This window comes from Erpetoichthys calabaricus, chromosome 8 (assembly GCF_900747795.2).
Source record: "Erpetoichthys calabaricus chromosome 8, fErpCal1.3, whole genome shotgun sequence".
In the NCBI taxonomy this organism is placed as follows: Eukaryota; Metazoa; Chordata; class Cladistia; order Polypteriformes; family Polypteridae; genus Erpetoichthys; species Erpetoichthys calabaricus.
In genome coordinates this window covers 121,122,368-121,146,889 of record NC_041401.2, presented here as the reverse complement: position 1 = coordinate 121,146,889, position 24,522 = coordinate 121,122,368, and the positions used below count along the sequence as shown (strand labels likewise).

At 43.1% G+C, this 24,522-nt stretch overlaps 1 protein-coding gene across 3 annotated transcripts; it reads left to right on the top strand.

Moving 5' to 3' along the window:
• Nucleotides 1-7,137: 7,137 nt before the first annotated feature.
• On the top strand, nt 7,138-23,718 carry si:dkeyp-61b2.1 (tumor necrosis factor receptor superfamily member 1B). 3 transcript variants are annotated; one of them, XM_051930430.1, is made up of 10 exons: nt 7,138-7,223; nt 9,685-9,757; nt 13,216-13,338; nt 16,550-16,702; nt 18,620-18,731; nt 18,908-19,098; nt 19,332-19,454; nt 19,801-19,820; nt 20,215-20,431; nt 22,679-23,718. In XM_051930430.1, exons 1-10 carry the CDS (start codon nt 7,152-7,154, stop codon nt 22,957-22,959), a joined length of 1,365 nt encoding a protein of 454 aa, XP_051786390.1. In that variant the 5' UTR covers nt 7,138-7,151; the 3' UTR covers nt 22,960-23,718. The 3 variants fall into 3 exon arrangements, with proteins under 3 accessions (XP_051786390.1, XP_028663193.2, XP_051786391.1); XM_028807360.2 differs by having other exon boundaries at nt 18,905-19,098; XM_051930431.1 differs by lacking the exon at nt 20,215-20,431 and having other exon boundaries at nt 18,905-19,098; nt 22,679-22,836.
• Nucleotides 23,719-24,522: the final 804 nt, after the last annotated feature.

The following is a 24,522-nucleotide window of genomic DNA, read 5'->3' as shown; positions in this document are numbered from 1 at the left end:
CATCAGCAGCCAATTCTCAATTATACGGGAGGCTGCCCCAGACCTCTTTATTGTGTCAAAGCTTGATTATTACCACAATGTAAAGGAAGGTCTATAATGATTATGGGACAATAATGTTTATGTTAACTGAGAGAAATTAGAGAAGTTCCACAAGTGTCATATATTATTTCTTGGTTATGAAATAACCTGCAAGGGTTTGGCTATGGACAGGTCTCTTAAGCAAGTGCAGATATCCATTGGATTTGCATAATTATTATCACTTTATTAATTAAAAGCTTTACTTCTGTGATTTCCTCCATTACCTTCTTTATTAGAAAATCTGGCAAAATGTTTGCTTTGACAACAGAAGCACGGAAGGCATTTGAATGACTAAAACCACTATTTATTAGTGCTCCAAATATGAGACACCTTAACCCTTCTCTACAGTTCATCTTTGAGATTGATATATCCATATTGATACAATATTATCACAGAGATTTCCTGATACAGGATTAGTACACTATTGTGCTTATTACTCTAAAATACATACCCTGGTAGAACTAAATTATGATATCAGGAATATAGAACTTCTAGCTATAAAAGTAGCATTAGAAGAATGGAGACGCTAGCTGGAAGAAACTAAATACTCCTTTGAAATATACATGAATTGAAGGACTCCTATATACATCAAGTCAGCATAAAGAATGAATGCACATCAAGACTGATATGCACTATGATTTAGTTGATTCAGTTTTAACATCACCTAACAACCTGGCAAAAAAAGTAATGCTGATGTCTTTTCAAGAATATATGATCCAGATGAGGTTTCTTCTGAGCCTGAGCCTCTCCTTACTCCCGAAGTTCCTTAGGGTAACCATAATTAACTCCCCTACTCATCTTGAAGATCTCTTCCAGTCTGCGCAGAATAATGGGTTGCCACAACCAATACCTGGTCCTTCTTGCTCATGGGATGCAGTGACTATGGGTTTTCTCATAAACCTTCTAATGGATTTACTATTACTTTTGTAGTAGCAGACACATTTTCTAAGTACACTTATTTCATTCCCTTTAAATATGACCTTCTGCTAAAGAACTGGATACTCTCTTCATTAAACACACAGCCTGTCCACATGGCTCACCAACTACCATTATTTCTAATTATGGTCCTCAGTTTGTATTTCACTTCTGGAGGTGACCTTGCGACCGTATTGGGTACATGGTTAATTTAACCAGTGGGTATCATAAAGCAGCAAATGGTCAGATAGAGAGGGTTAAACCATGATCTGGAAAATTGCCTTTGTTGTACTGTGGATTCTAGTCAGACAAACTGGAGTGAACTTTTTACATTGCCTGCATTTACTAGAAATATTCCACGTCATTTAGAACTTAAGATGTCTCCCATTAAGTATTTATATGGATTTCAGCCATAGCTTTTGGATTTCACATCTCTAACTTTAGCTGTTTCCAGAGTTACAGATTACCTTACTGAATTGCATTCAGTGTGGCAGCTTGTCCGAAAGAACCTGACCATTGCAGGGACCTCTGTCAAATGGTTTGCCTAAATTTTAGAGCAGGGCAGAAGATGTGGCTCAAGAGATAAGACCCCTGACTGAGTGTTCCTTCCCAAACTAGCATCATGGTTGATTGATCCGTATGTGATCCAGTGACAAGTTGGTTCTGTATCAGACAGTTTGGTTCTGCAAGCCCATTTTAAGTTTCATTGCATCTTCCATATCTCCACACAAAGACCAGTTAATCACCGTACTTATTGTACTCCCAGAATATCGCTGCAATTGAAGGATCTGAGTATGACATTCAGTCTGTTCCTGATCCTTGTCGTTGTGGCGCTAGGGTGGAACACCTAACATGTTGGAAGGACTGTAGCCCTCAAGACAGATCTTGGGTGTGTCCTAGTGATGATGTGCTCTGTGCCTCGTGGCTCGGTTTCTTTCTTGGTTTTCCGACAACCGCGTCTTGAGTAAAAGGACTGCTATGTCTGGTTTTTTACATTTTTCTTGCACCTCCTTGAAGTATTTGGGACAATTAATACTTCTTTTAATGGGATTCTCATATCTAGAAGATTGAATGTTGCCACTTATATTGTGATTTAAGACTCCCCGAGAATGTTTTTTATTTTTACCATTATACTGTAAAGGCTGTTCAGTCATCTCACAGCGACATCCCTAGGACCAGGTAGTGGACACTAGAGATAATGGAAGCTGTCAGGCTAAAGAAGGTGGCCAGGTAAATGCTGTCTGTGGAATCTCCTGACTCCGTTGTGACATACCAACAGGTTAAAAGGACTGCTACAAAAGTAGCTGTGGAAACAAAAGTTCGAACATGGGAGGAGTTTGGAAAGGCCACAGAAAATGACTATTGGATGGCCATGAGAAGTTCTGGCATGCTGTTTGACGCCTCAGAACAAGTCATGACCTAGCCCAAATTGTGTTAGGTACGGAGGAAAAGGTACTGACCTCTTTCGTGGAAATTGACAAGCAGTGGGAGGAACACTTTGAGGAACTCCGTTACCTTCAGGGCATAACCTCCTACCAGGTGACAATGTTTGATATGCCTAATGGGGGAATCCTATCACTGTTGCTGAAGTTGCTATAGTGATAAAAGGACTCCATGATTGCAATCTACTGGGGAGGATAAGATCTAACTAGAGATGTTAAACGCACTGGATATTGTTGGAATAGAATGTTTAATATGTCACTTGGAAGGTGGGTAAAGTACCCTTGGACTGGCAGACTGGTGTTGTAGTCTCCATATTTAAGAAGGGGTAGCAGAGGATGTGTTCTAACTACAGAGAAATCACAGCCTTCAGTCTCCAAGGTAAAGTATATGCCAAGGTTCTGGAGAGGAGACTAAGTCTGATGGTTGAGCCCAAGATACAGGAGGAAAAATATGGATTCCTTTTTGGCCATGGAATAGTGGATCGGCCCTCCTTTCTAGTACAGTTGCCTAAGGGTGTTTGACAGTAGGATAAGCCAGTCTGAATGTGTTTTGTGGGTTTGGTAATCCTCAGAAGTATTGTGGGACATGCTGCAGTAATGATGGGAAATTTAACTGCTTTTGTTTGTAATTTGTTCTTTATATGAAGACAGTGGAGAGATGTATTCAAATACATAGCATCAAGTTGAATTTGTTCACAGCAGGTGTTAAACTCCATCATAAAGCCTCATTGCTTTATGTAGATGATGCTATCCTCTTTCCCTCGGCTGAATATGACATTTGACACACACTTGAGGAAGGGTTGTAGATTGGCACTTCCATGGTTCTTTCTCTGAAAGAGTGGATTGCTCTCTCCAGGTGAGGTGAGGACCATTGCCCTTAGTGGAGCAGTTCATGAGTGATGGAATAAGGGAATGTAAGATTGAGAAATAGATTGAAATGGCGGCTGCTTCGTGGGTGCTGCATAACTCTAAAGACAAAGCTCTTGGTTTACCAGTCGATCTACGATGTACATCTCTGTCCTCACCAACGATAATGACCAAAAGAATTAGATTGTGAGTACAAACAACAAAAATGATATTTCTTTGCAGGGCTGCTGGGCTGACACCCTGTGAAAGGGATTAGAGGAGCTCAGCAATTCGGGAGAGCCTCAGAGTAGAGTCGCTGCTTCTCAGGATTGAGAGGAACAAGTTGAGGTGGTTTGGACATGTCATAGGGATGCCCCCAGGCATTTCCCTGCTGGAGCCTTAACTGGTAGGACCCTCTGGGTTAAGACTCTGCAGCCGAGGCAGGGCCCACTGGAGGGATTTTATTTCATAGCTGGTTTTGGAAACCCAGAGAATTGCACCACGTCTGGCATCTGTTGTTGGGGACAAAAAGGCCTGGGTTGACATGCCTGGCCTGCTCCAGCCACAGCCCTCACCAGAAGAAGTTTCAGAAGATGAGATAGGATGTGAATGTATTACTGCAAGGAAGCTACAATTATTTATTTATGCTTAACATCCACACCTGCCTTTTCCTGCAAACACATGTTTTCCTGCTAAATGACTGTTTTAGTCTTGGGGACCCACTTAACAGTTATACATTTTGAAGAACAGCCCTGTGCCAAGATGCTCTGCTTCACACCCCGTGCTGCAGATCCCTGAATGATGTCACTGGGTCCCATGGCTGGAGCAGACAAAGAGGGTGTTTGCTGGCAGACTCTATTGAGGTTAATGGGCCACCACCAGAAAATGGCCACTAAGCCTTATTTAGGACTCAGGAATGGCTTTAGCCCCACAAAAGCTCTGTCTGAGGGTTCAAGCCAAATATTCAGCAGAGTCCCTCAAAGTTTCTCTTTCATTAGTTTTATTTAAACCACTGTGGAGTTCGGCCCCTTGGAGATTTACCCACAATGACACTTGGAAAAGACCTCCATCCACTAGTAGGGGTTCATACCATAAAGGTATGGACCCTGTTTGGCCTATCTGCCCAATAGTAGGGCATTCCTCTGACTCGTCCATCCCTGGCATCCCTTCGCTATATAGAACCCGCCCTGAATTGATTCCTGTGTTGCACTTGATCATACTTGGATGGCATCTGGCTCACTGGAATTCTGCCTAAGTCTTACTTTGTTATAGAAATAAATGGATATGTAAATAGATGATTATGTTTTAATTGTGTGACATGCAGACTGCTGCTGGTAGACAATGAGGGAACAGTGATGGGGCTTTGGGTCCCGACTTGGACGCACCTCTAATAAGTGATGGAGAGAAGACTTGAAAAAAGGAGAGGCATGAACCGTTTGTTTACGTTTACTTTACTATCATCAGTTTACTGCAGAGCAGTTCACGGCCAGTGCTTCCTAGTCCAGGAATGCCTCTGCCTCGTTCACACCCTCTCAGTGATTACTGGGGTTAGGTGCCATTTTTTAACCCGGGTCATTTTTCGCGAGCTGACAGACAAATGTAAAGCGGCAGCACCTTTCGTTACGTCGACCTCAGCGCGGAACTTCCTAATCACCACCTGAACACAAACATCGAGAGAGCGCAGTTCATCTCTTCGCCCACCGCTAATGCAAATATGCTGAGATCACCTGGGCGAAAGGAAGCGCCGCTCGAGACGCGCGATATGGGGACGCTTGCAGTTGTAATCTGGTTTAGAAAGAAGCGCGAACGCCCGGAATTTCCCTAAGCTTTCACAAGCATCAGCGCCGGTCCTTGTCTGTGGGTGCGAATCTCTCGGCGGGTTTCAGCCTCAGCATGTGTGGCCGTGCAGCCCAACCTGGCGTCGATGTAGTAACAATCCCGTTGCAGCATCAGCTCCGAGCTCCCTAGATCGACTGAAACGACCCTTTTGAGCAGCCTATCCTGTCATCTTCACCTTCTACTCCAAAGGCGCACGGCTTTGGCCGCCAGCTGCCGACGTGAGGGACGGTAGAACGTGGACGCGCCACCTGGAATTTTTTTGGGGGGAGAAAACAGACGACGCGGTCTAGGATTAAAGAAGGGTGTCTTCTGCTTTTTTCAATATGTTATGGGGGCAACGCTTTATTTACTATGCATCTGTCACTTAAGCCTGTGCAACATAACCAAGGCCTTCGTTGAACATCACTGAATAGGTAGCCCATATTTAAAAGGGTTCGTTGGTATTTTTAAGTCTTTTTCTTTTTTAAGTTGAAGGTTTTGCAGTGAACGATTAACAGATTAACAATGGCTAATAATTTTCAAATGTGTCATTGGTTCTTTGTAAGTCTCGTTTTAAAAAGAAAGCTTTGGTTACCTAGAAGTAATGACTAAACAATCTGTAAGCACCAATTATTCTAAATTGCTGGTGTCTTTGTGAGTTCTTATTACATAGCAGGAACTGACTGATAGATGAATAGGTATCTCCTACCTTTAATCTTCCCGAAAAGGGCGTCTTTGGAATTGAAGCTGATGGAGTGGGGGAAGTCGTTTACGTTTCTTAAAAATCGATTCCGGGACGGCTCAGTGAGGATTGAGGAAATATGAACACGGGCGAATTTTATTGTACTTTTCAACCATTCACACGCTGCCATCCTTCTAAATAGCAACTACAGCGCTACTGTCCGAAATGACGTCACGTATAGGAGATTCTGGCGCCGCCCGTCTGTGCCCTTCTCACGTTCTACTGACGTTCACGAAAGTCCACAGTTAGTGAGTCGCACCGCTTGTTTATGGGCTCATATGTCACCCCACAACTAGAGAAGAAGGTAACAGGCGGCTAGGGACTGCAAATCTGACTTCCTTTCACTTTCTGTGTGAACTTTGCACATTCTCTTCGTGTCAGAGTGATATTTCCCCGGGTCCTTCTCGCTTTGTAAAACGGGCACGTTAGGATATCTAAATGTGCCCAGTGCTTGACCGGTGTACAATATTACACGAGTTTTTTTCTGTGATACTCACGAACTTCTAGCATCTGTGTAATGGAAAAGAGGGTGCAAAAAATAGGATCAACTTCCAAACTAGCAATCACTACTCTGTATGTCACCTTTGAGCACCATATTTAGAGATGCGCTTTGTAAGTCAGTGCAATTGTTCAAATGAAGGTTTGTAATTTTTACAAAGGGGGGGGGGGGAGTCTGCGTGACACTGTCAGGGTGACGGAGTACTCATTGTAGTCACCAGCACGAGGCTGTCCTTTCGGAGCCGACCGTCACGTAAACTTTAGTTCCGAGACCGCTCCCGCCTCCTACAGCAGTGTGCACCGCAAGTTGCGGTCACCGTACTGAGTAGCTCGTATGTTGGCGTGCCCTCGGTGCCGGTGCTTAGCATTAGAATCGAAACCCAACTTCCTCCTACTGGCCCTAGCTGTATAACCCACAGCAGTGCCCACCCATGCAGCGCGGATCGGCTGCATTATCTCTGCAAGTGTTAATCTGCGACATTTACAACTTTGCTGTCCAGTTTGCTGCGAAGGGCAGCGATTGTCCTTTCTGCCCCGCGCCGTGAATCTGCGGCATTGTAGCATGGCGCCCCTCTCCACCGTGTAAACTCGACTGTGACCCTGCTGGAGCTTCCCATATTTTACAGCCAGAGCGCCATCTCGTTTGGTGAAGACTTGCCGTCTTGGCGCTGTGGACAGTGTCACTCATCCGTTCACTGCCATGCCTGTGACATATTTTGGAACACCCGCCCACCCACGCGTTTTGTGTTAGTTAAATCTGGAGCCAGACTTCCTCCCCTCTTGCACAATCTAGCCTCTTGTCTCTGAAAAGGATGGAGCCTCGGAGCACGTTTCGCACCGCCCTCTTCGTCTGCATTGTGGGGGGCGTCCTGTCAAGCGAGCAGGTGAGTCTGACTTTTGCGGAGATTTGTGTGGGTGTGGGACAGGACTAAGGGTATCGGTGAGAAGAAAATGGAAAAGATGGCAAAGAAATGCACAACCCATGCACTGATTATTCCAGTTGCCCATTGGACTTCAGCGAACATACCCTGGCACTGCTTCTTGTGCCTCCAGGTTGTTTAAAACTGCCTCTGCGGTGTTTGTAGTACGAAGAGCGAATCGAATCTCTTGCACCAACACAAGGCGCCCAGTGGCACGAATTATTCACTATTATCTAGTCGTACCTCAATGAGAGACTGCTAGCCTGTATTAGTCCACAGGAAGTATGGCGCAGGTTTGGACTTTACTTGCCAACTCAGTGCCTACTTCAACCTCGCTATATGACATTGAACGAGTTATTAAACCCGCCGGTGCACCTTTTATAGAAATAAATATTTGCAAAGTGACTTTCGTTGGGTTAAGGATTCAACCAAATCTACCTAAGTAATAAATCTGAAGGTGGCTTCCTTTTCTGTCAATAAGGTGCAAAATGGACGTATGAACAAATCAAAGCACAAGGATCCGCGCGGATGAAACGAGCGAAAGTGCGCGGTGCAAGCAAATTTAAAAGAAAAAATGAGTCACCATTAAGGAAAACGCGATCCGAATGTCAGATAAAAGACTTAAGTGATGCTCCGTCAAATGCAAGAGAGGCGGCCCACGGGTGGATGGTGGAGGACGAAGTGCCCTCGGCAGAAGCAGATGAGCTGATAATCAAACGCTGGCGGCAGCAGGCGAGTTTGGTGTCCCGGATTGCCTCAAAGCTCCTAACTCTACATGGGTGACAGTCTTGAAGTCAGGCAGCGGTGACCAAAGACCCATGGGCTCTGCTGCTAGGGGATGCTGCGTCTCTAGGATGTGTGCATTTCCGCAGAGGACTGCCCTCACTTGAGGTTAGGATCAAAGATGAGTGCGAGCGTCTGGAGACCTGCCAGATTCAGCTCATTTAAAAAACTGAAGCTTCTACTGTGGTTCTGCTTGTGTGAATCTGCGGCCGCCAGCTCAGGGTTACCCTGTCATGGGAAAGCAGCACTTGAGATTCACAGGCTGCATTATGGGTAGACGGGCCACCGCAACGTCAAACGAGACGAGCTCTCACCTTCCTCGCCCTTAACGGCCAGCCAGTGCTGCAGAAGGACATCATTTCGGTTTACTGGAAGTGTCCGACATTGTACAGAGCATACTGGAAAATTAAATTTTCGTTTCAGGAATGGGTGTAGGGCCAGTCCCTTCGCGCCCAGCGGTGTCATTTAGCACCTTTTATAGCTCATTACTGAACTAACTGATCTTTGTCCTACTCAGCCTTGAACACCGTTGCGTGACCCAACCAGAAGCAGCAGACGTGGTGAAAGAACGCGACCAGAAATACACTCAAGTGAGCAGATTACCGCAAATGTCGCACTGTTTTGTATGTCCCAGCTTTAACATGCAAGAGGACAAGCGTGACTCCATTGGCACTTACGATGAGGCGTTGTCGTTAACGTGATTGCTTAGATCTGCCTGAACGGGCAAGGAGAGGGTCCAGGGGGTGCCCCGGCTGTTGCGGACACTGTTCTGCCCTTGTCATATTTATTTTGAGACAAGCCATTCCTTTTAAACAGAAAGCGGTGCGTACTTCCCCCGAAGAGAGCTGCACTGAAACGCTGTAGGCGACGTGGTGGTTGACATTACTGGCAACACAATCGGTCGTTGGCGCACCAAGCAAATTAGCTCATCCTCTTGTTGATAATTTTAGGCTTCGCATACCACGGCACTGCTATTAAGCTGACGTGCCTGGATTTTGTTTTCAGAAGCTTCTGCAGAAAGCAACCGAAAATGATGCCAAATGGCACCACCCTCAACAAGATTAACAAGATATCTTGTTAATTAAGGAGACCGGTCACCGATCGTTGCCAACTCATGGCTCCTGGATACACACCTGGGCTCACCAACGTGGCTCACGAATGGAAAAAAACGCAAATTCGCCTACCCCAGCAGGTTTATTACTGTGCTTACAAAATGTCCACATTTAAGATCGGGCATTTTCAGAGGCTGTGATGGTGTTTTGAGGCGGCGCCGCGGATAAACCCCCTGAGCCCATGCACCTGTATTGATAATTGGCTCATTCCTGACCTGCGTGCTACCCTCGTCAGGACCCTCTGAAAAAATGAGTCCTAGTCTGCCTCTTGTCATCTTTCCTAGAGATAAAACAGTCTAACCGCATTTCTAACGTATTGCCCCTCAAAGACTCCTCTAACGAAATCTCCTTCATCATTTTTCTCGGTGGTCACACCGCAGTTTCTGTTTCCTGTTGTGGAGGTGAGTGTATGATGACATGGCGGGCCTGCAGCGACCCCCTTCATCTTCCCCATAGTTCCAGACGTCGGATTCATTGTTTATTCTATCTCCGTTGATTCAAATGCCTCATATTTATGATTTATTTTAAAGATATCACCTGACCCAGGGGCAGAAATCAAGTACTACAAGATTGGATCCAGTACGTGCCTCCATTGCCCAGAAGGTGAGTAAGAACGGAAGTCAACTTGTGGTACCCAAGCGGGGCATTTTTTTTTTTAATTGTAATTCAGCAAACGGTTTTGTCCCGCCGTTCCCGCTGTGCTTGAGACAGAAGAGGCGTGAGGTGGAGTGATGTCAGCCATGACTTGCACTGTTTACTTATCATACAGTAATCAGAACTGAACTAAAAGCACCACCCAGTTAGTGAGATCACTTGGGCGCCCTTTCCCATCTTAGCATGTGGTGTAGAGCCGCGGACAGAGAGCCCTCACAGTAAATGGACATGAAAGCCGAATAAATTGAAAACATACAATTCCTGGGACACTGCACAGCCCATAAGCTACTTCACTTTATGCACCCCCTCATAAAACAGTGAAGATGTGAACAGCGACCCAGAGCCATCTTAACAGCATCATAGCCCTGGGGCCAAAGTAGTGTGCTGGGGCCCCTGTTTTGACAGCAAAACAGAAACATACACAGCCATCAGAAACACGATGAGCCCCTGAGCTTCTGGGGACCCAGGCCAGTGCCCATTGTGCCCATACATTAAGACGGCCCTGTGGCCCTGACTGCCTTCTCAGCCTTTCTTTTTTATTTCACTCCCCTTGTGGTCGACTATAGCATCAGGTCAAGTCACTTTATTGTCATACCATCCATACACCATATTGCAGCATACAGTGGTACAAAATAATGTCCCCAAGACCATCGTGCAGCATACAACAAATAGTACATACTATATAATGCAGGACCAGTGCAAAACCAGTAAAACCAGCCAATAGAGACAACAATAGTAACAGACGTCCTGTATACAGTATAGGTAGTCTTCTGTGAGCAGGTTGGAGGGCTGGTGGGTAGCAGAGAGCTCAGCATCTGGACTCCCAAGGGGTAGAAGCTGTTACAGAACCTGGAAGAACTGGTTCAAATGCTGTGGTATTTTCTGCCAGATGGAAGCAGGACAAAGAGACTGTGGGTGGGTGCAGAGAGGGTGCATGGCAGCAGTTTTTTCACAGTGCTGTGGGCCTTGTGGATACAGGGCTTGACAAAGAGGTCTTTAATGGATGCATCAATTACTCTTAATGTGCGCACTATCTGTTGTGGGACCTCGTGGCCAGAGACCAAATCAGGCAGTGATGCAGCGGGGTAGGAGACTCTTAATGGTGCCCGTATTGAATATGGGTTGAGTGGGATCATTAGAGGTAAAGTTGCTTTCCTCAGCTGCTGAAGGAAGTGGAGATGCTGCTCTATTAATTGTCCAGGTGAAGTCAATTGATAGGTGCACACCAGGGAGTTTGGCATTCTTGACCAATTCCACCCCGGATCCCTTGATGTGCACTGGGATGTAGCAGCATGGGCCTTAGTGAAGCCAACAGTCATCTCTTTTGTCTTGTCCACTTTAAGAGACAGGTTGTAGCACTTGCACCAGCCTGCCAGTCGTATCTCCATTCTGTAAGCAGGCTGATCGTCATTTCTAATGAGACATAGAGAATCTGCCAGGAACACAAGCACCTTCTCACTGGGCACACAGTGCCACCTACAGCCAAAACAACACTGCCTTGCCCAATGATACAGCTCCGCCTGCTGGCCAAGCAATGTAACAATAGGAGCACAGTGTTACCCTTGCCAGGATTTTTAGATACAGTCATTTAGAAATCACACTTTGAGTACAGAAGGTGTCATTTAACATTTTACCAAATTGAAAAGCGACGCTGGTCCTGTCTGAACCATTATAGACCTGGAAAAAGTGAAGCCCGGAGTGCAGACCAGGTACACTCGACCTGAGCCCACAGCCAGCCCTATAGTGGCCATGTGATGAACTCTGAATGAGCACACAGCACCCTCAACATATCCTCTCAGTGCCAGACATTGTGATAGTAAAGCCAACACCTTAAATGCCACTTCTACCTGCAGCACTAGAAAGATATACTGTATACACTCAGTTGGAAGAAACACAAACTTAACTGGCAAGGACAGAGTGTAGTGCAGTCCATAGAATATCTGAGAGTACCCACAATGTAAAAAGCACCCTCATTTAGCATGCAGTGCCCCCTACTGTCTAACAGTGGAGCAGCAGACACATAGACACACTTAAACCTTCCATGTAGTGGAAAAGTATAAATACAATATAAACCCTTAGTACCACTTGGTGTGTGGACATGTAAAAAACAACTTGGCATCCAGCTGTATAAAATTAGAATGGTATAGTTACTATGTGAGCCCACCAGTCAATAGAACCATACTCCATGTAGCACCCCCTTTCTGTCCATCAATGACAAAATAATACAGATCAGTTCCAACCTGCAATACCTATGAGGTAAGTCTGGTAATGACCACGACATCAGACACAAAATGCCCTTTAAGTCAGAGATAACCCTCACAAACCCACAGTGTAACCGGGCATGCAATGGGCATTTTGAGATGTTGGGGCGTTATGTGACTGACCTCGTGGGCACTGTGGGCTGTAATTACACACTGTTGGGTTTACACTTCCCATGCTCATCATTACACACTCACCAGTCCTCTTCTTGCATGCTCACTCGGTTTTTGTGGGCCATCTGCTCTAGGCAGGTTTACAGCTGTGCCTTCCCCTTTCCATTTATTAATGATTGACGTAATTGGACTCCAAGGGATGTTCAGTGACTTTGGATATTTTCTTGTCTCCATCCCCTGCCTTGCGCTTTACAATCACCTTTTCGTTGAGTTGCTTGGGTGTTCCTTTGTCTTCATTTTGTAGGTTAGAACACCTTAATGACTGACCAAAAGATAGACCTTCCAGATAAGGTGCCTTTATACTACAATCAATTGAAACCCCTTGACTACTGACATGTCACCTCCATTGAACTAATTGTGTGACTTCTAAAACCAGTGGGCTGCACCAGGAATGATGTAGGTGTGTCATAGTCAAGGGGAGGGGGCACTTTGTTATTCAATTATTTGATGTTTTATATTTGTTATTAATTTAGACCACTTTTCAGAGTTCTGTTTTCACTTTGACATTTAACAGTTTTTTTCTGTTGATCAGTGTCAAAAAAGTAAATGAAATCCTCTGTGATTCAAAGTTGTTTAACAATAACATGTGAAAACTTCCAAGTAGGGTGAATACTTTTTATAGGCATTGCATATAGCACCTCCTAGCGTGAACACATCATAAAGGCCCTCTGCTTAAGGAATAATGCTCCAGGTCAATGTATTACATGGACTCCAAGAAGAGGAAGGCACAGCAGATGTGCAGACAAACCTCTGTCTCTCTCTACAAGAATAGGTGAAAAATGTCACAATGAGTGATAGTCTAACACCAAGCTTAAATCCCAATGAAAACTTGTCACTGTTGTCTGTTACACGTTTGTTTTCTGACGTCTTGAAAGCAGTATGAGGGCTTTGATCCTGTGTCCCTTTCTGTCACCTTTTCTGGGCTTACATAGACCCAGCATTTGCTCAATGCTTTGCTCTGATTTGTTTCCTCAGGCTTTTACTCAGATAGTCGTTGCCCTAAGGTTGTGAAGGAGTGCAAGACATGTGAAAAAGAATATTACTGGACCACAAAGCAAGATTTGCCGATCTGCAACCGCTGTACACTCCCCTGTAACGGTGAGAAGTCTACCACACCAAACTGGAGTGGAAAATATTACTGTATGTCCGTTGGTTGATAGCTGTGGGGCTCTTTCAGGAGGATGTGTGGGCAGAGCTCACTAGTCAAGGTAGATTTATTAATATAATAGCTAACTTATAATGAGGTTTGTTTGATGTTATTCCTCTTAGCATTATGAACTATAAGTAACAGTGGGTAGCACTACTACCTCACAGATCCAGTGTCCTGGGTGTTGTCTACATGAATTTTGCATGGTCTCCCATGTATCCAGATATGCAGGATAGATTACATGATGATTCCAAGTTGGCTCTTGTGAGTGAGAGTGGGCTTTGCAGTGGCAAGCAACCTGTCCAGGACTGTTTTCTTCCTTGAGCCCAGTGCTACTAGGCTTGGACCCATTCCTTCCCATAATCCTGTACAGGATTAAGCAGTCTTGAAATTAGTACTTTGCTGTGGATTGTTTCCATAACAACCATCTTGAACTTGATTACATGAGTATGAAAATGTTATGTCATAATATTCAGTTATAGCCCAGGTTGGTGGCACAGTGGTCACTGTGGAACAAACAAGCTTTACTCTTCATTTGTCAGGATGAGTAGAGACCATTTTTGACAGAAAATGAACCAGCAAAGAGAGCACGATATTAATAACAGACCCACCAAAATCATTAAATGCCATAATATATATTGAATTTGAAGATTTAAAAATTGAGGGATGTCCAGTCACTGCACTTTTAATGATTTTGTGGCTTATCTTTCAAAATGAAAGAGCAGATTTCAAAAATGTATTTCAAACAAACTGCATAAGACAGAAACACATTCCGCATATCACTAGATAGAGGAATGTTCAAAGTTTAAAAATTCAACTTCAGGAAGATTGGAATGACTGTTTTCATGCAAGGTGGTGCCCAGCCTCATTTCTACTCGGAGGTCCGGCATTACCTGAATGACACCATTCCAGGACGATGGATTGGAAGAGGTGGACAACAAGATCTTGCTCGTCATCTATGGCCTCCAAGGTCTCCAGACCTTACCCTCTGCGATTTTTATCTATGGGGGTACATTAAACAATGAGTGTTTGTTCCACCTATGCCCGCTAATCTTCAAGATTTGCAACATCAAATTGAGGAAGCTGTGAATTCAGTAACTAGGGACCAGTTGACTCGTGTGTGGCAAGAAATGGTCCACCGTTTTGATGTTTGTCACACTACACATGGTGCTCATGTTGAGTGCATGCAAACTCAAGGACCATAGGACCAAACTTTGAACTTTCTTCTATCCAGTGATGTGCAGAATGTGTTTCTGTCTTATACAGTTTGTTTGAAATACATTTTTGGAATCTGCTGTTTCATTCTGAATAGCCCTGTATAACAGGTAGCTGCTCAGATGGCCTTTTGGTAGCAGTCTATACCACTACAGCCCATGATTCTTTGATCCATCTGTTTTCTTTTGTTTTTGTTTTTTTTTAATTGATTTTATTGAAATCACACAACATTCCATACAAATAAATCAATTTTTACAAACATAAGATTGAAAACAAATCAACCCCCACCCCTGATCCATCTGTCTTCGTTACCCATTTATCTAGGGTAGGGGTTCAGGGCAGTTGGGGTCTGTTCCACCAATCATTAAACACAAGGCAGGAACAACACCTGGAAAGGGTGCCATTCCATCACAGAGTGAACACACAAACAGATTAGACACAATTCAGTTGTGCCAATGCACCTAACCTGCATGTCTTATAGTCATTGTTATTCTTTCTGTACATGGCAAAGTTCAAAGTGCAGTTGCTCAGCTGAACACTGCAGTCTTTTAGCTTGAAGAGGATTAGGGGATGCTTGACCCATTAAAAGGATTATACAGTGTGTCCTGCAGGGGGCGCACCAGCTCCCCAAACCTGACACAGACAGATGCAGACACAAGTTCTTTCATAGCATACAAGTGTATCATTTGTGGGAATTGCTTTTCTACCGTTTCCCACAGCACAGTACAGTACCCAAGTACAGTGAAGCACAGCAATACAGCACTCTTCCTCTCTTTCTCTCTGTCTGCCTCTCTCCATTCTTCCTCCAGCAAGCTTTGTCTTCTCCCTCCCAATACTGGCTCATGGAACAGTGACAGCTGGCTCCTTTTATCTGATCCCCGTGAGTACTTCTGGTCACGGGTAAAGTGGGACCTCGATGACATAGCGCTCTTGAGTCCCTGCAGCCCCCCAGGCGGCATCCCCAGAACCCAATAGGGCTAAGCCACAAAACACCAATTCCCAACATGCCCTATGGGAATCTGTGGTGCCACAAGTTTGTACCTTCTCCTGTAGTCTGTGCCCCTTTTTTTTCTCCCACACTCCAGTCACATGCAGGTTAGTTCTGTCTTGACCCATTGTTGGTGAGTGTGCTCTCCTATCAACTGGCGTCGCATTCAGGGTTGGCTGCTGTCTTGTGCTTGATATCCCCATGTTAAGCTTCTTCTCCCCATGGTCCTGAAATTGGATTAAGTATGGCCAGTAAATGGATGAATGGATGAAAGATTTCAGTCTGAACAGTTGACTTTTAGTTAGCCCATCCAGCGGACATTTTTAGCATCCATCAGTCCCATATAAATGGGCCAGTAGGTCCCTACTGGAGAGTTTAGATTTATTATCATTAGTCTAAGAAGAAACCCACAGAAAACCCACATGAATATGCAGAGAAACCTACAACCTGGCATCACTACTGCTGTTCAACAACAGTTCAAAGTTTTGGTAAATCTTTAAGGATTTCAGTTGCTGTTATTGATTCTGAGCTTTCTTGTAATGCTCACAGTAATGAATGATCTGTAAAAAATATGTGTACAGTAATTGTATAAAACTGGAAAGATTAACGTCAGATATGTTGTTTTTTTATATGCCAGAATGACGGTGTTGCATCGGTTTGGTTGCCATTGACCTTACAGAAAAACCCAGCAGGGTTTGGTTTAATCCTGAATTTGCACCATTCCAGCACCCTTTCTTTCTCTTTTCCTCATTGTTCCAAAACTTTGTCCTATGCTGTTTTTCTATTATTTTTTGCTTTGAATACCTAATTTGGTTGATGTTATTTTGTATTTCATCATCTGCGCAACATGGGGAAGGGTCAGACATCGTGGGATGTTTTTATTAGTCATGCGTGGTTACAAGAATTACACACACCTCTGCAGTTAGTCAAGTTAACGTATCATTTGTTGTTCCCTGCAGGTAACCTAGTTGAAGTGAATGACTGCACAAAGAAACAAAACCGGGTGTGCCAGTGCAAGCCAGGAATGTACTGCAAAAATCCAACTCAGTTCTCCTGTCGAACGTGCATTGCACACAGTCCTTGTCAGAAAGGCTGGGGTGTGGAGAAGCCAGGTGAGACAATTACAGGGAACCATCTTCACCTTACTCTCATGTTCAAGAACACCACGGCACCTCTGACACTGAAGATGTCACCGCAAGGAGTAATTGGGCTGTAGGGCTTGTCTAAAAATAAAAGGAGAGAGGCCGCCAAGACGAGCTTAAAAAACATCAAAACCATTCAGGTGATTTTCACCTTTATCTGTAACTAAAACAAGCACGTTGATGACAGATTCTCAAGTGATGAGAAGGTTAAAGATACAGAAAAAAACCCAAAAAACTAAGACTTCTAACAATGCTGTATATTCTGAGCACCGTTTGTGTTTCCTGTTTTTCAGTTATGTCTGGTGGAAGAATTATTAATTTCTTGAACAGCCTTCTTTCAAGTTCATCTGAAAAACAAGTATGATATAAACAAATGTATACCTCAATCTCTAGGACCACATATAGGGAAATCTGAATGGGAAATATAAATGTTTAGCTTTAGTGCCCTCATTTTATTCTAGGAATCCGACTGATCCCCACAGGAGAAATTTGACTTCCAAAAGGGTAACGCATTCCCTGGCTCCAGAGCACAGCATAGCCACACACAATATCTTTTAGAGCCTATTATGATGAAAACTGAAACTGTGAAACAAATATGCAAATATAAATAACAGTTAATCCTCGTAAAGCGTTGAGGTCCCAGCTAGCAACTAGATGAAGAAATTAGATAAGACGAGAATCTTTTAAAAAAGCAGTCTTCACAACAGCGATGCTCTCAAGAGCATGTGGGTCCAAAGACTGATTGTCCACACCCTGCTTTAGGCCCCATTATTTTGAGCGAATTGAAAGAGCAGGCATGACATTGGTGGTCTTCTGGTGGGACCTCATCTATTCTAGGGAGGGTAGCAGAAATTGGGTTAACGACTGTCACACTCCTTCTTTTCTTTTCCCTGTGTACCCTTAAATTGGTCCCCATAAGACACTCACCAAGCCCACGTGTTTGACAAGTAGCTTGACTTTTCTTTCAGAGTCTAAATATCATTGCAGTCTTTTGTGAGCCTACATCATTGAGAATCCCAATGCTGCCTGGGCCACTTGCCACTTAATATTTCTTTAAGCGTTTGAAGTATGAAATTCACAAAGTAGTATGTATTCAATCGAATGCAATGCAAAAATTCAGAACTATAATATATTTCACCATTTAATCAGTTCAGTATAGACTGCCACACAGCCTCTCCTACTTTCATAATAGCGGACGCATCACCTATTATTATACTGTAGATCAACTGCTGAAAACACTGCCACTCTGTTATATGTTCCTCTATTTTGTGACAATTAAATAAAACTTAAAACTTTTCCAAGCTGTCCTATAATACACCATATATCCCAGCAATTTAATGATTAAAATCACAGGTAGTCAATTGCTGATATTGCTTTCTCCTTGTACTTTTTGAATAATTGATGTTATCGACAGTCAGCTTATATATAATGAATGCCTGCATAATCGTGGATTGCCTAAGCCTGTCTTGAGTGGAACCATTTGAGCCTAAATTGTAAAATGAGGCCTATTCAAGCAAGTCTTACTCAGCTAAGTCATGCATGGTTCATGGAATACCTCCTCCAAAACTGGCAGAAACCACACACAGACCTTGGGGGAAAAGGCTAACTCAAACTAACAACTTCACTACAATGTCACTTTGCCTAAGCCAGGACAATGAAGTATCCATTTTTCACCATGTACAGATCAATGATATTCATTTGCTATGTTCAAGTGATTCTCTTTCTCCAGCCATCTCCACAGCTCACCAAATGGGACATTTCACTCATATCCTTCAAGATCTCACTATACTTTCCTGATATTTCAGTGAGTAAAGTGATGGTGTCCTTTCCCTCACAATAAACAGATTTCCATTCTCACTTTTTTATGTTTTTGGTTATCTCTTGCAGGAAATGCTTCCTTTGACACCAAATGTAAGCAGTGTCCAGCTGGAACTTTCTCAGATACGGTGTCTCTGACTGAAAAATGCCAACGCTATAAAGTGACCACAGTGAAGCCAAGGTGGGTTATGCAAACAACAAATTTGATTTGTGTACCCTATGGCTGTTTGTGTAGGGTTCTTTTAGAGCTCTAGTGACACCCTATGAGCATACAGTTACACAAGCAGACTTTGTATAGAATAATCTACGATGGCAGTTGCATATTTACCAGGTTGCCTTCTTCTTTCTCATCAGCAGCACCTACCAAACTGATTCACCAGTTAAGCAAGCTACACATGCTAAGGACCATCCCCATACTCTTGTCACCGAGCTGTTCAACCAAACCGAGTTTCCAGCCTCAAGCACTCCCCCTACCCTCCAGTTGTTCCTCAGCAGTACTACATCTGGCAATAATGTGCCAGTGGTCACTGAAACCACCACTGCTCAAGGTATGCAATAACACGTACATGTCTATGTGGTCAGTGAAGTTAAATAGAAACGGAAGATCTCTGCTCTGGGAAGGCACAATCATTAAACATTCAATTTCATTGTAATCTGCTCCCAGAAGACATTATGGTCAAGCATTCATTCTGGCTATTACTGACTTCCATGAGGGTGAGGTGTCCTCCATCTCCTTTTACCCATTTTGTACTGATTGACTCTGCTCTGCTCTGTTTTGCAGATCCACCTCTGGGAGAAGTCCACATAATCAGCTTTCTCGCTGTGATGCTGCTCATTTTCCTGCTTCTACTTATGTTGCCACATGTGAGGCAGAGACTTAAGAAGTTCCTGAAGGGGCTATGTGGTGAGTATAAAAAAAAAAACAAAAAAGACAAAAGCAGGACATTTCATGATCAAATTGATAGGTATAGACAGCAATAAAATGCCTGAGAGATACAGTATAAACAGAAAGAAAGAAAGAAAGAAAGAAAGAAAGAAAGAAAGAAAGAAAGAAAGAAAAAGAAAGAAAGAAAGAAAGAAAGAAAGAAAGAAAGAAAGAAAGAAAGAAAGAAAGAAAGAAGGGGCAGGTGAAAATACAGGAGGGGAAAGAAAGAGGGCAGGTGAAAGAGGGTTTCACAGGGGGTTGTGTGTGCACCATTTGCAGAATGAACTTCTAACACTAAAACTGTATTTTTTTGGTCTCCACACAGGTGTCAAGTCCTTTCCCAAGGTAAGTGTTTTCCACTTGCATTATGAGTTTTGCCAGAAGACAATGTAGTCTACATCACAATAGGCCTGAGAAGCACCAAAAAGAGTGCAGGTCACATTCAGACCCTTCTACACTTCTAGATAGATCTGCTATTGAGGGATGCACAGGGACCCCCAAAACATTCCAACCAGTAGATTAAAAAATTGTGAAGACACTCCTCTGCAGACCCCAGCATAGCTCAGAGCAGGCCTGAGAGATACCCCCCGTAAATGTGTGTAGCTCATGACAGTATTGCGATACATTCAGAGAAGCACAGATTGTAAACCTTGAGTGACCTCTAAATGCTGCAGAAACTATTTGCCTCTGCCTGGTTGTTTTTGCATGCACTCAGAAGTAGCCTTATTCTTTCCCGCAGAATGGAGGGGTGCTTGAGAGTGGTCATCATAAAAATCACTACCACATGCCACTACTGAAGAAGAACAACTCAAACCCTAAAACAGAGAGATCCCTGTACACTGATGCTGCCAGTGTGAGCTGTGAACATGACAGACCTGAGGTCCTATCTCCTGAAAATAGGGTGCAACAATTTGTTGTAGAACCTAAGGGGGGAGATAATGTCAACAACAACATTGGTAAGTAGAATTGGAAATGTTCCACCAATTCCTTGTCCATGCACTCTTCCCTTTGGTCTCTTTGTACAGAATGCTGATCCTGTCATGGCTTCTGATCTTCTAGTGTTCTGTTCTGTTTCTCACTGGACATTAGAGAACACTCATATCAGTTGGACACTTGGTGTGATACTATTCCTATCATTTCTCTCTGTCTGTTTGTGGTAACTGCATACCAGATGCTGATTGTGTTGCTACTCCTTGACTACTATAATAATAAATAATAATTCATTACATTTATATAGCACTTTTCTCAGTACTCAAAGTACTATCCACACAGGGAGGAACCGGGAAGCAAACCCACAATCTGCCACAGTCTCCTTACTGCAAAGCAGCAGCACTACCACTGCACCACCTATCAATAAGCAATTAAAACTGATCCTGTTACTTACTGTATATTCAGAAACAGATCCTAGCAGTTCACTTCAAATGTTTTCGGTGAGCCCTGACCATATCAGTTCTTTACTGCTATCACTTCACATCTATTAACCTCACTGATCCCATTAATTCTTCACTTACCTGTTATAGTTTATTACTGTGCACTACTAGTTCATCCTGTCAGTTTTACCCTTGAAAAACTCCTTTTGTAAACTTTGGAAAGTTACTATTTTGCTCCACATACTGATCCTGTGTCTTCCCCTCTTTTTACACTCACTACAAATATAGAGACTAATCCTTTCACTGCACCTCTTGCAATTGTTACCATGCTCCAGTGGTTAAATATTACAGATCCCTTGTTGCAATCATTGTTCACTATAGAGTGAATAAAACCAATTCCCTACCTCAACCACAAGTCTCTCTTACCTGCGGTTAAGAGAAGCCTGCAGGACAGCTTGATCCTTTCGGGTGGGCAATATTATGGTTGCTGTGTACCAGAGACTGATTTTGTCAAATATTTGACCTTTTTATTACTTTCTTGTATACGAAATATAGGGAAATTATTGGAATCGTCCAAATATTTGTTTTCAAGATTTTAATGAATCTCGATGTTTTAGACTTTCCCGATTCCAAAAATACCATTTTTGGAATTATGTCTTTGTGTCTGTGTATGTGTGTGTATGTAAACACATTAACCTGAGTACCCTTTCACTTAGGTCAACCAAATTTTGCATAAAAGTATTAGGTACAAAACGTTGATTTCTATCAATCTTTGGGCTATTTCCGTTAACCGGAAGTGGTACTTTACCTTTTATTCATGCAATATGTTCAATATATTATTAATTTGGTTTGATTTGTTTTTGATGGTTCTTTAATGTACATAATATAAAAATATATTCATTGTCTTGCGGTTTACTCCTCAAATATCCATCCCCATATCTGAGTATATGAGAAAGTCTAGGGGAGACCACTCCCTATTTTTTTGGCTATACACCGTAGACTAATTCAGTAAATATTTCTTATTACCGTTCCTGTGATCTTTTGCATTATTCCATTAATGTCACCATTCCACATTGCCAAACAACCTTGTAATACCTGCAAGCTACCTACTGATCCTGTCAGCCATTTTCTTAAGACAGTCACTACACACCACAGTCTGATCCTGTGTCCTATTTCACCATCTCTGTGTCATGTCTCAGGCAGGGTTCCTCCCCTGGATGGTGTTCAAATTCATGTTTTATGTCTCTTTTGTTCTGCGGTGGGTTGGCACCCTGCCCGGGATTGGTTCCTGCCTTGTGCCCTGTGTTGGCTGGGATTGGCTCCAGCAGACCCCCGTGACCCTGTGTTCGGATTCAGCGGGTTGGAAAATGGATGGATGGATGTCTCTTTTGTTAGTTGTTTATGTGCATCATTCTTTATTTTTGTTTTTGTCTGTTTTTAAGCAGTCCTTGATATGTTCCATGTGTTCTCTTGGTGGTTCGCCAAGAAGAGGGGCCACCTGCCAATCACTGCCAGGAACTGCCCTCCCCCCTATAAAACCAGAAGGTCTCCCACAGTTCCTGGTAGTTATTCCCTTATGGCATTCATCACACACAACAGGCTGATTCCTCTTACTGCAGTTACTATACAACATGGATTGATCGTTGTAATTCTCTCAGTCATTGTGTTTCACATTCTGAACATGGCATATTCCTAGCATACTTTGTTCACCGTACAGTGGAGGAGATTCTTCCTTCTAGACCCCTGTAATGAAAAGCAGTGACCCTCCTACTTTATACACAGTGCTTGTGAAGCTTTGATTTTCCGTGTTCTCTCATTATTGTTGTCTCCCAGGTTCCATCTTCATTCTGCATCCCAGCACAGTGATTCTTGGTTCTGTATCTGAGTCGGGGAAGAAAGGCAAACACGAGGAATGGCAAAGGGGCAATGTGGAGAAAGCCGAAGAGAACAGATTGTGTAAAAAAGAGCCCTTTATCAGTGTTCCCCAACAAGAATCCATGCAGTACCCTAGCAATGAAACTCTCTCAGTGGAAGATGTCATTTGTCCCAAAAGTTGTGTGGAAGAGGTGGGAAACAAGGAGCTTCAATATCCTGTCCCGGCTACAGGGAAATAAATCAGTTGGAATCTAGTATGGATCACAACGATATCTCCCTATTAGTATTACCTCTGCTGGACCACTGTTACACTGGCCAGGCTGTGATAGGTGGGGTGTATGGACTCCAGCAGTGCTACATTTGTATTTTGGAGTCTGGCAGTTCTTTGAAATACGAGGATGATGCTTTAATTAAGTCACCAAGGCACCGTTCATCCACTTGAAATGAACCTGGACTCGGTTGTTAAGCACATAAACTGGTCTTCAGTGGTCTGGAATTGAAAGAGAGCCTTAGGAGCTTTTCTTATTTTTCTCTCTGGCCTTCATTCTTGGATTATGCAGACAACAGACCACATTGTGATGTCAGATATGAACTGTACTGGCTTTCTGATTTTAATGTGCACTTCACCGGAGTACCAGATTTAGAATACACTGGCAGCTTGAAGGAGAAGAACCCAAAAGAGACTTTATCTAAGGACGGAGGCAGATGTTTTACTATGTGCCAAGAGTGTGGCACATGACACAGGCTGCCCATTAAGCTCTTATTGTGCAGGGCTTTCTAACCTGGCACTTTACATTCAAATACAATGTCTTAGAAATGCACATTGTTGCTATCATTTCATTTTTCCAGTTACAAGGTGCTGATAGGCTTCTTGTATTCTATTTCCACAAATATTTAGTTTTTATTAATTTTGTAAGCTTTAGTATTTCATACATTTACATTTTATTCCTTGCGTAGAGACTTTATTATCATGTCTGACCTAAATTCCTTCACTAAAATATCACAAACTGCAAAGAAAAAGAAATGTTTATTTTACAAAAAAATATTGACAAGTTCTATCCACCTCTGTCATATGTTGTGTGCAGGGAGCTTTAGTGGAGCTCACATTGATCATAACTTGACAGAAAACTACTTCACGTAGGGGGGACTATTGTGGAAAACACACCCACACGCGAGTAGTTTTAGGTCACCATTTGCCATCACATATCCGTCTTTGGGGTGGAGGGGTGTACTCAGGAAAGCCCACACACAGCCAGCCAGGACACCAGGTTCATGCAGATGCTCAGCCAAGATATAATCAATACAAAATTAATAACAGAGTAATTACACACAGGCACAGTGTGCTTACTTTCAACCCCATAATTATTCTTGTGTAAAACAAAACAAACTGTAATTAGAGCTTAATGTGCAATTTTTAAAATGCTGTGAAGAACAAAAACAGTTCCCTGAGCTGTAAATATTTTATAAACAGCAATACCATTTGAAGAACCCTAATAGATCCCAGCCCATTTAATAAGCAACAAGTATATCAGGCTTTACTGAAGTCTCAGATACGCTTTACGTTTTTAGATGTCTGCTTCAGGGAACAAACACTGTTAGGGATGCAGTAAGTTTTACTAAACATTTGTACTAGTTTCTGCCTGGCAGACATGTCCTTTGTTGTCAGTCATAGTTTGTATTACTCGTCCCCTGACCCATGAATTGTGTGGTGCTGAATTGTCTAGAAAAAGAATATCAAATGGAATGGAATTTCTTTTTCAATATTGTGAACCAGGTAAATACTCTTTGATTCAAAATATCTG

What these genes read in the sequence shown, in the direction of transcription:
- si:dkeyp-61b2.1 (XM_028807360.2), top strand. Translation starts at nt 7,152, where the DNA reads ATGGAGCCTCGGAGCACGTTTCGCACCGCCCTCTTCGTCTGCATTGTG. An exon ending in TGAAACCACCACTGCTCAAG is followed by an intron (nt 19,099 to 19,331) that starts GTATGCAATAAC and finishes TCTGTTTTGCAG; the next exon opens with ATCCACCTCTGGGAGAAGTC. An exon ending in TAATGTCAACAACAACATTG is followed by an intron (nt 20,432 to 22,678) that starts GTAAGTAGAATT and finishes GTTGTCTCCCAG; the next exon opens with GTTCCATCTTCATTCTGCAT.